Raw genomic sequence first — 17,179 nt, forward strand, 5'->3', positions numbered from 1 at the left:
GCAGGAATCTATACCAGCAGCTGCCCAGGATATGGTCATGGAGGGTAACGGACAAGAAAGAATTCCCTGCAGGCAAAACCAGGGGCCATGGCAGACAATTGCTAAAGGAATTCCTGCTAGAAAGGAGACCCAAGTAAGTCCAATGGGCTATCCCAGGAACTTCACCAGAGCTCGGAATCCTCACAATTCCTGCCAAATTGTTTCTGAAAATTGGTATGGGCTTGCTTTGTTTCCCATTCTTTCCTTTTCCAAATGGGAGTCTTTAGTGTGGTTGTCTGTTCCTATTCTACCACTGGGTACGTGTGGGAGGTGAGCGGGCCAGACAAGTTTTCTAACCTTTCACATGAGGCCAGATCACGAGAAGGTATAACTGGGGAGGACTGTGTACTACTCACAGATCCTGGTCTTTGAGCTAAAGGCAGTAACTGGTTGGGATCTGACATATGGTGAATGGGTTTTATGTGGGGAAAAAAAGGGTGCTCAAGATTACTAGGATAGCCAGAGAGGCAGACTGTGGTGAAGCTGGCTAGTTGACTCTTAGAATTCATTTCTAATTCTTCCTTTTTTTCCTTTTAGTAATAGAATGCCCTCAGCTGAGCAAATGGCTATCAACTGAAGACTATATTTCCTAGTGTCCCCTGCAGCTAGATACAGTTATATGATGGAATTTGGGTCAATGGGATGTGAATAGAGTTGATGGATGTCATTTCCATTTCTTCTTCTTAAAGATGCTTGCTCTGTGTTTTACTTTCCCTCTTCCCAACAGACTGGAAAATGGTGACAACTGCCTTAGAAGTCACTTGTTGAGGAGAGAGAGGTATCCTGCCAGCCCTGGACTGTTGACTTGGAAGAAGAATACAACTTTTAGTTTCTTTAATCCATTCTATTTGTATTAGAACAGCTTAGCCTATGGCCATACCAAGCAGGTTGCCAACGAACAAGGAAAAAGGTGTCTTGTAAGTCTGAGGATTTAGGAGGCATAACCTTCACACAAATAGAAATTCACACAGAGGAATCCACCTCTGATTCAACACTGGTAAAAAAAAGCAAACCTTTTCTTAAAATCTTCCATAAAAACAAAAGAAAGACAAACATTTATAGTACCTCTTTGCATCTTGTATTAAAAGCCATTTCCATCTTCCTTCTGGTTTCAGGGATACAACATTTCTTCATGACAGGAAAATAGTGTGGATACTTTAAGGTAATTTTATACTTGTCATCATTTGTCTTTTCCAGACTGTCAATGAAATCATCAGGAAGAGCACCTGCAAAAAAATCATTTTCTCATACTTCAATTTTTCCACTCATTATTGGTTTATTTAGCATTGGCATGGTGCCTTTAAGAAGCTCTAGGAATTTTGTGGAGTAACTGAAATTCAAGTAAAATAATGACAATCCTTATAATATCGCTTTGACGTTATTGTAATGGGGGTGGCAGTTAGAGGACAGGTGGCCTGGGAGATGGTAATTCAAAATATGAACAGGGTTCAGTGCACTTGTATAGATGGCATTTTGATAAAGAACAGGCAAAATTAAGCCAAGAAAAATCCATCACAGAATAAGGAAAGACTAGTTTAAGTTACAATGTAGAGGACATTGCGAGGCAAAAAAAAATTCAAAGCACTGAAGGCTGTTAAACACTAGCATGAGTTACCAAGAAAGATTATGAGATTTCTTCTGGACTGCCTCTAGAAACAGTATACATTCTTATAGCCTAAAATCTAGATGTGGTTTGGTTGTGTTTTTTTGTAGAAGGGCTGGTGGGTTCTGTAGAAGGTACATTTTAAAAAGAATTCTTCTAACTTTGATTTGGCAAACTGTGAGGTGACATTATTTGCCTAAATTACAGATTTAATCTAAAAAGCAACAAAACTTTACCAAGTTCAGCCTTGGAAAATTCAAGGAAGGTATCATCCTCATTGAGATTTTTGTTAAAGTCAATACATAGCTCACTCGTTCTTTTCTTCATTGCTTTAATTTCCTGAAACAAAGATACAGGACCTTAACAATAAAATGAAATTTTCATTTTTATTGCCATCAGTCAAGTAAGTTTCACTTTTTATATGAAGACTGGGTTCTGTACCCAACTCTCAGAAAGTACTTTCTTAGAGATGTGCTTGATACCATAGTTTTCTGCAATCTTCTACATTGTGTCCATGAGTATTTGTATGTAATAGGTACAAAAAAGCAATCCTGGTGATGTGTTAGAAATTAGGCGTAAATTTGTAAGAACTAAATACATCGAGGAGATATAGTCAAAGCAGAGTCTGGCATATAGCACATACACAATAAGTAGCTTGCTGAGTGAATGAATGAATCTAGTAGCCTGTTAATAATGAACACTTCTAATCTTTCCAAATTCTAAATTTTAATTTAGTAAATCAGTATTGGGTACTGAAGTAAGCCAAGAGATAAGAACTGAGTAATTACTTCTATGGTTCCTTTAGAAAACAAGATATGTCTTAGTTTTATAGAGCAGTTGCACATAAAGGCGATTTATGAACCCTAACATTTACATAAAAAGTACTAGGTGGGAAAAAAAAGTATTAGTTGGGAGATCAAAGGAAGCAACAGAAAGAACACCACAAGAAAACACATGAGATAATTTATTAACCTGTCCCACTCTTCTAAAAGTGCTAGATAATAAAACTTAAATAAACCACACACTTTCTCAAAGTGTGCTTCTGACCAGAAGCATCAACATCACCTGGGAACTTGTTAGAAATGCCCTCTTTTTTTAAAAAAAAAATTATTTATTTATTTATTTATTTTTGGCTGCGTTGGGTCTTTGTTGCTGCGTGCGGGCTTTCTCTAGTTGCAGCGAGCGGGGGCTACTCTTCATTGCAGGGTGCTGGCTTCTCATCGCGGTGGCTTCTTCTGTTGTGGAGCACGTGCTCTAGGCACGCGGGCTTCAGTAGTTGTGGCACACGGGCTCAGTAGTTGTGGCACGCGGGCTCCAGAGCGCAGGCTCAGTAGTTGTGGTGCACGGGCTTAGTTGCTCCGCAGCATGTGGGATCTTCCTGGACCAGGGCTCGAACCCGTGTCCCCTGCATTGGCAGGCTGATTCTTAACCACTGCACCACCCAAGTCCAGAAATGCCAATTTTGAGACCCGTACCAAACCTGCTGAAACACAAACTCTCAGAGGTGGGGCCCTGTATAAGCAGAGCTTTAACAAGCCCTCCAGGTAATTCGTATACACAGTAAATTTGAGACTTAACACATACTGTGCAGTGTCATTTTTGGACACTCTAGTCGTGTCCCCAGCTCCCTTCCACTTCTCTCCAACTCTACAGCAGCCATGCAATTTAGGCGGGACCAGATCCTCTCTGAAGTCCAGGGTGTGACCTCTACACCAGTCAGGTAATCCCATCCTCACTGCAGCAGTGACTGGTTCAGGGAACCCAGGCCTGGCATTCCCCTGACTAAAGAAGGATTCAGGATTAGGCATGTGATCCCATCTGGGCCATTAAGACATGAGAGGAGGTCTAATGGGAGCTTCTCTATGTCCTTCTGGATGGTGGGGTTTTTATATTTGCAGCCATTTTAGTAATAAAAGGAAGCCAGACTTTGGATAATTAACACTGAAGGAGACAGAGTAGAGAAATAGAAAAATCAGGTGGCCAATGACACCACTGAGCATCTGACTCAAACTAACTCCTGAACCCCAACTACCTCTGGATCTTCCGCTTATACAAGCAAATAAAATTCTTCTATTGTTTGGACTGTTTCAACAGGGTTGACTAATATAATGTCCATGAAGGAAAAGCGAGATCAGTCACACTTCTCCTGTAACTAGGATGAAGAAGATGCAAGGTGTCTGAAGGGCATTTTGGTGGAGGAAAGGTGCCCATATCTCAGTGGTGCCTTCACATGTATCTACCATGCTGACATCACTCGGTTTGAATTTCTTTCCAGCTTGTTTCCAGTTCTACTGGCGAGAAGAATAACCTGGAAATAAATCATGGGTTATATATCCTGTCCAGAAGAATGAGTTAATTCTGCAGCTGAGTTTACTTCTGTAACCGAAAGATCTGAATGGCATTAGACAAAGGAGAAAATCTGAAAAGCTAATCTCTCCGCCTTTAAGATCATATATTACTCACAGGGTATTCCATTCCAAAATGCTGGTTTGAAAACTCTCCATCATAGGGATTTTATTACCAGTGCCCTATCTCTTTATGAACAAGGGGGTAAGAATACAAATCAACTATTAAGATCTGAACTAGCAACCAGAGAATGTACACTAGAGCAGGGAAAATAAGCCTGGCACACATGAAACAAATAAAACCTTGACAGGATTAAAGAACAATTAAGTTATCAGTTGTTTGTCAGTCATAATTAGGTTAATAGGAGTTGTGGAATTTAAAATCGTTGACTACTAAATACATTGTAAACTGATTTGTATTATGGGTTATATCCCATATTACAAACACGTGTTTCCCTATTTCTTGTTTTTTGTTGTATTTTGTTTTATTTATTCTTTTGTTTTCTAATAAGAAAAGGAAACAAACTCACATTTTGTACTTGTTCTGGAAGATGGAGCCCATTCCTTTTTCCCATTTTCACTGATTTTTCCAAGTATCGTCTGGCTTCAGGCTTTATCTTTCCCAGATCACACGTTTCCTGAAATTAAAGAATGTGACAACCTCTTTGATTTCTGTTACAACAGTGCATGGGTAAATTATAAACTATGAGGCCACAGCAAAATTTATTCATCATCTCTGGTGGGCTATGAAGTACATAGCTGATTATGAGGCAGGTCTTTTTGAAAACCTATGTTCTTTTATGCTTTAGTGAGCTTCTGCTTATTTAAAACTGAAAAATTAAATAAATAACAAGCTAACCAGAATTTCCTTGCCTTGCATCAGAATCAAGCATGCCTGTACCACTTGAAAATGTGATAATAGGGAACATTTGCATAATCTCATAAAACATTCTTTATGACTAAGTAGTCCTTTTCACAAAACATATTTCTTATCACAAATCATCTGGATTTAATTTTCTATCGTTTGCTAACCTGGTTCCACTTGAGAGGCAAAAATAGAAATAATGGGCAAATTCTACAAAAATGGAGAGCAGGACACTTTTGCCAACATACTAAACAAGGACAGCTGGATAGAACCCCAGCAAAAGGCTTACAACACTTCAAAAATGCCTTACTGTCATTTGGTAAGAGAGATCAAGGGACCACATCAAGCTGCATATGGTCAAGTATCTGGGGAAAATGAGTTAGCACTGCAAAAAGAGGAGGAGAGATGGACAGTACATGTGAACCTACATGCAGCAACGCAAACAACACTCACTCAAAAGCACGGAGGGCCCTAAAGAAGAGTGGAAAATTCCCCCGGCCACAGCAAGGTAGTAAACATACCAGATTTTTCCAAGTATCTTCAAAACATGTGGCAGAATATACATGGCACATCTGGGTGGCTGGTTAGTTTGTGGTCCCTGGGAGGAAAGGGGCTCCAGACAGATTCAACAGGTGCAAAGGATTCAGTGTGGTTGAGAGCCAATGAGGGACTTCTGTCTCTAGAGTCTTAGAGCACTCTCAGCCTCAGAGACCTACTCTGGTTGCACTCTCTCCGTGAAAGACTTGGGCTGTTCACCCCAAGCTTTATATTTTCCCACCTAATCAGATATTTAAAAGGACTGTGCTTAGCTTTAGAGTCTGCATTTTAGACGGCTGGTAAAAGGCTCTTGCTGCAATAGGTCTGTCATTTTTTTATATTTTGTTGCAGCAGGTAAACAGTTGTATTTTAACTGAGGGTCCTACTTAATAAAACAATCTGTATCTCACTTTACCTGCCAATAAATAATTTTGTGTCATAGTACTAAAGCACTTGTTATGCATACATTACTCACAGTTTCCTCTGAGTTTATTCTCAGTGGGGGCAGAGAACTCTTAGACCCCTTTTTCCATAATAACCCCTTCTTCCATAATAACCCCTCTGTGCCCTTGGAGAATTTCTGAGCACGCTGGCATGAGTGGCGTGGGAACCCTCCCTAGCTGGTATTGGCACATACTGGGATCCCAGCAGCAGGTGCCTGCAATGGCAAGAAACCCAGAATGGCTAGGGAGATAGCTGGGCTGTGGGCTGATTCCCTCAGAGACGGCCAGCAGTTCAAATCACAGTGTTCATGTGGATGTGATTAACGTGGGCTGACTGAGGCTGGCTTTAACAGCACCATGGAAGTCTGTTCTGAGATATGGGGCATGGCAACAGGAGTCCCTAGACAGGATGATACTCCAGGTTGTAAGATTGGGGAGAATCTAGGCAGTAGCTATATGCAGTGGAAGAGAGGAAAAAAAAAATCACTGGTGAGCAGGGCCTGGCAAGGGCTGGGTACACTGTGAGGACCCAAGTGATCAGGTTGAAGTCCAGAGCAGAGGACCTTCCACCTGGGCAGTGGGCCAAGGCAGAAGCAAGGCACACAGCTGGACAGCAGCATGGGTATTTGGGTTCCTGGCATTCACCTGGTCACATGTAGCCCTGAGCTTAGGACAGAGGCTCGTCATAAGCCTCACCAGCTGATGTAAGCAGAATTCTTACTCTACTCCAATGCTTGATCAGGATGCGCTCTCATACTCAGTGGGCCTGGACTTGCCATATCTGGGAGTAGCAGGGCTGCTACTTCAGAAAGCCTGAAAGTGTACTCGGCACAGTAAACTCAAAACTCTTGGTCTAAATTAGGTAAAACTACCTATCTCCCCAAATAGGTAATCCAAGTGTAAACAGGTAGAAGAATGTTCTGAGAAAAATCAGCTCTGAATTTGGTCTAATTAAATATGAACAAATTACCTGTACTGAAACATTCAACTTACCACAAAAATGACACTTAGCAAAAATCTGATTCAATTATATCCAGACACCCTTTGCCAGTCAGACTCTGAGGTCTTGGGAAATCTCCAGAGGGCTCTGGTAGGAGTAAAGCATGTCTAAAATGTGCTTCTAAAGCACATTCCTGTCCCAAAGCTGATCATAATAATATTCTCCCTTATAATCTCCAAGCAAGGTCAGAATTACTGTCCAAGGATTTTCTAAGAGGGAATCAGCCAACACTTCTAGACTGCTCTGCCGCAGTTGCATCTTCCTTCCTGAAAAAGAATTTAATCCCCTTGAATCTGAACCAGGTCTCATGCCTCTTTGGGGGAGTAGGGAGCTAAAGTTCTCTGAAGTAATTTTCAAATTTATATAATCTGACAGCAGGGGATCTTATTTTAAACTCTGTGATGACAAGATTTAGTTTTCCCCATCTTCCTCCTGTAACTAAGAACTTTTATATAAAAGTGTGAGTGCATACACACACATGTTCTTACATGTATGTTTATATACTAAGTTCACAGACAAGAAAATTGAGGTTAAATGATTTCTCCAATATCACACAGCTGTTTAGTGGTAAAAATGGGGATAGAAATAAATTCTTTTATATTTGCGGTGTCTTTCCCTTTTTTTCTGTTTTTTTGTTTTGTTTTGTTTTCTCAATCACATTTGCTGTCAGGTTTCTTTCTTTCTTTCTTTCTTTTTTTTTTTTTGCTGTCAGGTTTCTATCCTACTACTGTGAAGAGGATGTTCTTAGGCAGCTGCCTGCACTCTGGACAGGAGGGCTGCAGAAAGGCCTCTTGCTGACTCCTAACTCAATACCCTATCATGAATCTGCTTTTGAATGGGCCACAGGCAGAGTGAGGACACGGAGAGGGTAACCGCACTGCATGAAGACACATTTTAACTGAGACTAGTTCTGTTCCATTCAACAACCATTTACTGAGCTCCAATTTACATGAGGCACTAGGAAAACAAAGATGAATATCCTTGAGGCTCTTTAAGTCACATGAACGGAAAAAAAGATATATCAGCAAATAATGTTAATATCATGTAGTGAGTGAAAAGAGAGTAAGTATTGTACTTGAGAAGCACAAAAGAGGGACAACTGGCTAACAAGGAAACTAAGGCAAGGTAGTTGATGCTTTATATTGGATCTCTCGGCTTTTAAGGGCCTGACAAAGGTACAAGGTTCAGTAGTATTACGACCAACGACTAGACTTATGCATTTCAAAATCAAGAAGGCATGGTAAATAGAGGGAATTACCACTGCTATGTTGAATTTTGGAGAGTTTTTCCTCTTCAAAAAAAAGTTTTGTTTTCTTTTTTTTTTAAACCGTGGTTTTAAGGCACTGATTCTTCCACAGCTGGTAGATCACATAATGCTTAAAAGCATCTATACTTAATTCTGTGACCTATTCATTTACACTGTAACATTAAAATTTTTCTGTTTAAATTACTAATTGGCTAAGACGAACTGGCAAAGACCAAATTCCACAGCTCTGAAAAAAATATAAATAATATTACAATAGGTAATTGTATTTCTCAATTTAGCTTATATAATTCACTCAATTTCACCAAAGAATCCCTTTCCTGTACTTACTACTCAGTAGGCCACTGGAATAAAATATTACAGGCCTGGATTGTTTCAACATGGAGACGTTGTACATTTTTTCTCACCAATGTGGCTTTTTTTTTTTTTTTTTTTTTTTTTGCGGTACGCGGGCCTCTCACTGTTGTGGCCTCTCCCATTGCGGAGCAGAGGCTCCGGACGCGCAGGCTCAGCGGCCATGGCTCACGGGCATAGCCGCTCCGCGGCATCTTTCCAGACCGGGGCACAAACCCGTGTCCCCTGCATCGGCAGGCGGACTCTCAACCACTGCGCCACCAGGGAAGCCCACCAATGTGGCTTTTTTGATCTTTGCAGGCTTTTTAGCCAATGATCGAGAAGCCTTTGTCAGCACAGGGAAACACCAAGATTTGAGTCCATACTGCTGGCTTTTGATACCTGGACATGTTTTAGCTAAAGGGATGAGGACATCCTTGTTTTTCACTTCTTTTTTTTTCTTCTAGAAAACTAAGAATTAATTTTAGAATTAAGGATACATTAAATATATTTTTATGTAATATTTGAAATCTACAAATGACTATAACTACATATATATGTTTTGAAAACAAATTAAATCCACCCTTAAACTTATGAAATACAATATTAAAACACTGTTGCCTTTATCTATGTAACAGGTAAACACTCTCTTGAATTTTGTGTTACACATTTTCTTCCAGTATTACCACTTACATATACATTGTTTAGTTTTGCTCCTTTTTGACCTTTTTATTATTTTATTATTATTTTTTTTAGTACAAACCTTTTATTTTTAAATGATATCATGTTGTATCCAGTGTTCTGCAATTTCTTTTTTTCTTTCGTTGTTCCTAAGATTCAGCCATGCTGTTGCATGTTGCTGTAGTTTATTTCCTTCACTGCTATAAAACATCCCATTGTAAATCTACTACAATTTATTTTCCTGTTGATGGAAATCTGAGTTGCTTCAGTGTCTTGCTATTATAGATAATGTTGTCACGAATACATGTCCCATGTCACCTGTGCACAAATGCAAACCTATTTCTAGGTAAATGCTGAGGTGGGGGGTGGGGAGGGTATGCTAAGTTACGGAGAATGTAAGATCCAACTTCATAATATTAGATTTTTCTCCGAATTAGTTATTAACTATTATTTAAAAAATCATTTTACACCTTTACTAGCAGTGCACAAATATTCCCATTGATTCACATCCACACAGATACTTGGCACTGTCAGACTTATTCATGTTTGCCAATCTGGTGAGTGAAAAGTGGTATCTTATTGCAGTCTTTATTTGAACTTCCCTGACTTAATGAGGTTAAACTTCTTTTCATATGTTTAATTGCCATTTGTGTTTCATCTGAAATACCTTTCATGTCATCTGTCCATTTTTCTATTGAGATGTTTGTCTTTTTTACTGATTACAGTAGCTCTTTATATATCCTAGGTATGAATGCTTTGCTAGTTTCATTTTTTTTTTTTCGGTACGCGGGCCTCTCACTGTTGTGGCCTCTCCCATTGCGGAGCACAGGCTCTGGACGCGCAGGCTCAGCGGCCATGGCTCACGGGCCCAGCCGCTCCGCGGCATGTGGGATCTTCCCAGACCAGGGCACGAACCCGTGTCGCCTGCATTGGTAGGTGGACGCTCAACCACTGCGCCACCAGGGAAGCCCTAGTTTCATATTTTGTATATTTCTTTTTTTTTAGTATCTGAGTACTTTTTTTGTATTAGTGTCTTTTCACTTTATTAATAAAAGTTCTTTATTTTAATGCAGTCATGTTTATCAGCCTTATATTTTATAGTTAGCACTTCTGGTGTCTTAAGAAATACTTCCCTGATCAGATGTCATAAAGGTATATTTCTATATAAACTTCCAGAAGCTTTAAAGTTTAACTTTTTAAGACTTTAATCCATTAGGGATTGTTTTTCATTTAGTTGTGAAGAGCAATCCAGTATTTTTTACCCCACATGGATAACCCATGTCCTTGCATCAATTACTGGAGGCCTGTTTTTTGGATCTGTCACTGTTTCTCACTCTAGTTTGAAGAACATTTATTAAGTGTTTACTGTACTTTGTACCAGGCACTCTGCCAGAGATGCAAAATAGAATCAAATGTGACACGTCCCTCCCTTGAGGGTTTTAATGTAAAGTCTACATGATTTCTGGCAAGCATTTACCAGCCACTTCTATGGCTCCTGGAAAGTTACCATTTCTGAGCCTCAGTTTCTCTACTAATAAAAAGGGATACTTCACAAGATTGGTATAAAAGTTAACTTAGATAACTATATTGCTATACAAATGTAAAGTAGTATTACTAGCCACACTTGGGAAGGAGGTAGGAAGACTACAGCACACTGGTTAATCTCATGCTCTACTGTGATTTCATCTAACCATTTAGTCAACAAATTGCTTATTTTAAAGGTTTTGAAACATGACTGCAAATCAGATGATACTTCCTAGACTGTGATGTGGTGGCCCTTGAATCCGGGTAGATCGTAGCGACTAGTCCATCAGTATGGTATTGCAGAAGTGATGCTACATGACTTCTGAGACAGGTCATAAAATGCAATGCAGCTTCTGTGTAGTTTATTGCGTTGAAGCCCTCTGTCTCCATGAAAGAAGTCCTACCACCCTGACGCTGTCATGCTGTGAGGAAGTCCAAATTAGCCTCTACATAAAGACACTACATGGAGGTGCCCTAGGGGGACATGAAGACAGAGATACCTGGTTAGCCTCTACATGCTCTAGCTCCAGCCACCACTGCCTGAAACCACATGCAAGACCCCAGAGCTGCCCAACGAATACCTTCCTGAATTCCTGATCCACAGAAACTATGGGAGAAGATAAAATGACTGTTGCTATGTTCAGCCACTAAGTTTTAGAGTTACATATTGTACATCAGCAGATAACTAGGATGTTTACTGAGCACAGATTTTGCCATAAAGAATTGTGAAAAGTAATTTCACATTTCTATTCATCAATATTAAGTGAAAAATAACATAAGAGCTAAAATAACATTTTATATCTAATTAAGATAATACATTTGATTATTGCCTACATTGGTGGTATCTTGAGACCTCCATATTATTCAGAGCACCCTCATTTTAGGAGAACATGCCTGAAATTGATGACTCTACATAAATTTAAAATCCTATTACCCAGCCTAAGGAAGGCTTCATGTATTATATCATGGTAGCCCTATTTTATTTACAGTGTTACAGGAAAAATTAAATACAAGATTTAGATATATCTAACTTTGTCCTTTAGGTATGAATGGGATGATATTTACCATCTATTAAAGTGTCCAACTCTAGCAGAAAACTGATTCTGATAGTTCTAGATTTTAAAAAATACTGACTAAAAAATGTAACCATTTGTCAAGGAAGGTATTTAAATTCACCAAATAAGCTCCAATTCATAAACAAACACAATAGTTATTTTTAAAATTATTCTGATGTAGCCTTAACATTCTAAATGCCCCTGAAATTGTTCACACAATAATCCACATGTATGAGAATAAACTCCTGTGGAAAGAGGAAAAATTATGGAACTAAATCTGAAACTATTATAAATTAATACAATAAAACACTGAAGTGAACCAGCTCAAGTAAATGAACAAATCTGATAAATGCACTGGTGTTTATGAGGTCACTTACAGTGTACTAGGCTGCTGTCTCGTCTACTACGCAGGCAGCAATTTGTTCCCAAATTTAGTGGGATCAGAGGCCAATACATACAAAATTTAAAAGTTTAACAAAGAAATCTAAAGCGACAAACCTCCCATATCTTGATAACATTTGTAAGAATCAGAAACGGTGGAAAAGTAACAAAAACATTAGACTCAATAACATTAAGATTGCAATACCTTTTTGAGCTAGAAAATCCCAAATGAGAACTTAGAAGTCAGGATGAAAAAAGAATTAATCAAAGGAAATTAGAAATGTGGGGGAAAAGCTCTATAGTACATATATAATATCCAGATAGAAAAGAAATTAGATTGTTTTGGGATGAAATAAAAATAGGAGACTATAAGGGCCATGATTTGAATTGCACAGAATAACAACTGAAGCTAAAAGTTGAAAAGAGAACAATTTAACTAGCAAAAAATAGTCATAGTTATTTTAATTTATGTTATTTTTATAGTGCCAAAGATGAACAATTATGAACCATTATAGATGAACATAAATTAAGGGTGAAAAATGTTTGTCTGACATTAGAAAATAGGCAGCATGTACGTCTTACATGTCTAAATAAATAAATTCTGGATTACATATTCTACAGTGAGTTACAAATAAAACATTTGAAATAAAACTGCTTTTTATTTCAATTTCTGTCATAACTTGCTAAAAAGAACACAAATTTTGAGATTTTACATATACAACATGCAAAATTAAACAAAAATGCCTAGGATTGTAAAACACTGGTTGTTTTCCAAACAAATTGCTCAGTTCCATGAAAATAAAAATTCAAAGCAAAGACATGATGAAAATGCTAGGAAGCAAACCAACATCATTGATGAAAAGACCCGAAATACTCAAGGCAGACCCACTTAGAGCTTTCTTAATCCATAATTTCTGTGAGTCCTGAAAAATGTAAGGATGACAGATAGGAATGTCTCTGGCATGCAGCAGCAACAGTATGTCATCAGTATTATGGCCAAAACCACATGATATTTATAGATAACTCGACTCCATTTGCTTCTAGTTGATCTGATCTAATATAAACCTTGCAAAATTTTGAAAATTCAAAGAGGTTTTTATATCAAACCATTAAGTTCATGATGGCTAAAAAGCCTTAGATTTATGGATGTACACTCTTTTAATACTTGCTCTTAAATATCTTAAGTGAATGTAATTAGTAACTTAACATAAACCTAAGTGATATAACACTATGTTGTGCCCACTGTCATAATAATTAGAAACAAAATCTAGGAACATTCAAATACATTTTATCATTGGTCAAAGGTTTTTACTTCTTTATTGTCAGTTTTTTTTCCTTTTAAAGGGAATTATAAGATCATTTACCTTTAAATGAACAATTCTCAGAAAGATATCTTCTCTCATGCTCATCTCGATATCAAAACGAGAAAGTCTTTTGTCTGCTTCTGTACTTGCTGCTCGTACTTCTTTGTCAGAGGAGACGTGCTGGGGAAAGTCTAGCATGGTTCGTTCCACTGTTAACAGAGGAAAAAACCATAAGGACTCATTAAGTCAGTATTAAGCAAAATACCTCGTACCTAGATGAATGATTATCCGAATATAAGTTTTTCATTACATACTTTCCATAAAGGCTCCTAGGGCTATCAAGAAACAGCATCTAACACAGGACTTGGCTATTCCTGGGGCATTGTTAGGAACAATAAGAGTGTACACTGAGTACTTACCAAAGGATGTTTAGTGTGCAATTTATTAACTGGGAACGTAGGGAAAAAAAGATGTAGTCCTTTTTTAAAAAATTTTTATTGGAATATAGTTGATTTACAATGTTCTGTTAGTTTCAGGTGTACAGCAAAGTGAATCAATTACACATGTACATATATCCACTCTTTTTTAGATTCTTTTCCCATATAGGCCATTACAGAGTACTGAGTAGCGTTCCCTGTGCTATACAGTAGGCTCTTATTAGTTATCTATTTTATATATAGTAGGGTGTATACGTAAATCCCAATCTCCCAATTTAAAAGATGTAGTTTTTGGGGACTTCCCTGGCGGTCCAGTGGTTGAGACTCTGTGCTTCTATGGCGGGGGGTACGGGTTCAATCCCTGCTTGGGGAACTAAGATCCTGAATGCTGAGTGGTGTGACCAAAAATAAAGAAAAGAAAAGAAAAGAAAAGATGTATTGATAGTTCTTATACTGAGGCATTTTATAGCCTGGAAGTCGGGGGTAGGGAACAGTACATGAAAAGATAACAATACAGGACAGAGCAGCTTAGCTGTCAAATGAATGGGACAGAAATTCAAAGTCTGCAATACCAAGGGCTGGGGCATTATGCCACGCCTTGTGGAGAAGGCTGGATCTTAGAGGATGGGCGGGGTGAGAGGAAGAGCTCAGTTGGGGACTGGAGAAGTAGAGACTGAAAGCATGGGGACTGGCAAACAAACAGGATGTTTAAGAAACAGGCAGGCCTATTTAGTGGGATGGGGCTTGTTTAGAAAAGAGGTTCTTAACCTTTATGACAGACTCCTTAGAAAATCTAATCGAAGTCATGGACCCTCCCCCAAATGCAAACATTCATACAAATATAAAAAGCTGCATACAATTTCAGAATTCTCAGAAATCTCAGTGGACATATTCAGTAAGCAGCTGAATACTGGGGCTATTCTTGTTAAATGATGGTAGTAATGTCATCTGCTCTTATTTTCACATATCAAAGTTGGTTGTTTGGCTTTTCAAACATTTGCATTTTGACTTTAATTAGGCAAAAATCTGATGTCAGTGAAATAATCCATACTACAGCAAAAAAAAAAAATCAGTATGGTTTATAACCATAGTTGTGGTTATGCTGTGACAATGAATACATTTTAATTTTACTATCTTTAGCACTTTGAAGGTATTATAAATAGGTAACATTTACATATGTGATATATGGTAGACAGTAAAGCTATCTTTTACATACCACGGAATTGTCCAGTTAAGCTACCTTATGCATATCAGTCCTCTTAAAACATTGTCACAAAGAAAGCTGTAAAAAATTTGCCACAAATCAATAAATTCATAGTGTCTGTTTTAAAAAAATCAAATTAGATAATTATTACTTTAGGATTTAATATATTATTTTTGTCCCTTGATTAAAGAAAGAAAAGAATGTAAGATTTAACATTTAATACATACAGCACTTGTTTAAGTGAGTTAACCAGATAGTCACAATTTCTGTTTACTTTTAAAAATTAGCTCAAAAAGATATTAAGAAGGAATCAAAATTGCTGAGTCTAAAACTGGAAACATATTCTTAAACAAACAATAATATTGAAAACCATTTCCTTCCTTACTTTGCCACAAAGACCTGGAACCAGACTTATGTTCTCACTGCCAAACTATAAACAATGCTGATGCCCGGTACCTGACACTGGACAAATGGGGTTTTAACAGCTACTGCAGGAGGCTGAGAACATACACAGATAAGAGAAAGTTAGTCTTTAAAAATCTAATCCGAAACTCAAACATTTTTATGATTAACCCATAAAGATAAATTTACAGGAGAGGAAGAAAAAATATCACAAAACTAAAGGTATATTTAAAAGATGTATGATTGGAAGAAAAAACAGAATTTAAGATAATTCTGTTTTAAAGATTTTTTTCCCCACCTTTTTTTACATTTGCTAAATGCATAAGCTACTAGGCTGGCACACCGTCTTAGTCATAAGTGACTGAAGAAGTGAGTATGTGAACAAAGGACAAACCACATACAGGGTGGGAGATGCACACGAAATTGGCTGCTGGGAAAGCTCTGCTGTATGGGGACCGCCTCCATTCCTTTGACTTTAACTACAAGACCAACCAGACTTTTTTTACTGAAGAGTTTATGCTCAAGGCTTGTAGCAAGATTTAGTGGCTATTAATGAGAGTGAAGCAGTTGGTATTAAGAGGCAGAAACTGAAACAAATGCAGAGGGAAGAGAAAGTAGCCAAGTGCCTATTATGGTGGAACATAGGGTAGGGAACTCTTGGTGGGGAAAAAGAGATGACTAGGTCACTAGGGCTGTGCAGGATTTTGGACAACCTTCCAAATTCCAGAATCCATACAAATGCTTATGATAATTCAGTTCTACAGACAACCTATGTTCTTATGATGCCTGGCTACACAGCCAAGTTTCTTTAGCCATAATTATCCTACAAAATATATCCAATTCTTTGAGAAAACTGGCATGAAACTTCATTCCTTACAACTCAAAGGGTTTAATACTTATATTATTAAAATAATATATTTTAAGTGTAGGAAATATAGAAAATAGAGAAAAGCATGAAGAGTAAATGAAAAATCAACTATAAACCTGAAAAAAAAAATGAATGGCTGCTTCCAAATAACACACTGTTCTTTGAGAAAGATCACTTAAAATATCAAATTTATCTTAGCTCCATTATCAATTGTTCTGAAAGTCTCCTTTGGATCATTTATCTTAGTGATCATTGTTTTAATCCATTATACTGGCATTTAGACAGGTGGGACAGATGGACAATATCTTAAAAAAAACATACAAATGTATAAAAATGCACCCATTATATCCCTACTGAAATATTAATGATAAAGAAACTAAATTTAATGTGTTCATTTTTATAATAACTTTAAAGATAACTTTCATGTTTAACTAAAAGTGATCTACAAATCACAAAAAGACTATAAACCTAGTACCAAAAATATTGGCCATTATTGGGCTTCCCTGGTGGCGCAGTGGTTGAGAGTCTGCCTGCTGATGCAGGGGACACGGGTTTGTACCCCGGTCCGGGAAGATTCCCACATGCCGCGGAGCAGCTGGGCCCGTGAGCCATGGCCGTTGAGCCTGCGCGTCTGGAGCCTGTGCTCCGCAACGGGAGGGGCCACAACAGTGAGAGGCCTGCGTACCGCCAAAAAAAAAAAAAAAAAATGTATTGGCCATTATTAAAATTTGTTTCCTTTCTCTGTCCTTTTAATGTTATTAAATACTTCTCCTAAACATGATTTTAATGGCTACATAATGTTACAGAGGGTGAATGTACCACAATTTATTTAGCTATTCTACTTGTTGACACTTATGGGTTGTTTCCAAGCTTTTGCTATGATAGAGTACCTGT

General features: G+C 37.9%; 1 protein-coding gene across 2 annotated transcripts in view; it reads right to left on the reverse strand.

Annotated features, from left to right (window-relative positions):
- NLN (neurolysin) overlaps positions 1-17,179 on the reverse strand; it is a 107,765-nt gene that overhangs the window by 48,133 nt on the left and 42,453 nt on the right. For both annotated transcript variants that reach the window (XM_007457100.1, XM_007457101.1), the window contains 4 exons: positions 13,435-13,583; positions 4,518-4,625; positions 1,879-1,981; positions 1,105-1,265 (listed from right to left, as the gene is read on the reverse strand). In XM_007457100.1, the coding sequence (XP_007457162.1) occupies positions 1,105-1,265; positions 1,879-1,981; positions 4,518-4,625; positions 13,435-13,583 (521 nt within the window). The remainder of the gene's footprint in view (positions 1-1,104; positions 1,266-1,878; positions 1,982-4,517; positions 4,626-13,434; positions 13,584-17,179) is intronic.

Source organism: Lipotes vexillifer, unplaced genomic scaffold (genome assembly GCF_000442215.2).
Source record: "Lipotes vexillifer unplaced genomic scaffold, Lipotes_vexillifer_v1.1 scaffold241, whole genome shotgun sequence".
NCBI classification, from domain to species: Eukaryota; Metazoa; Chordata; class Mammalia; order Artiodactyla; family Lipotidae; genus Lipotes; species Lipotes vexillifer.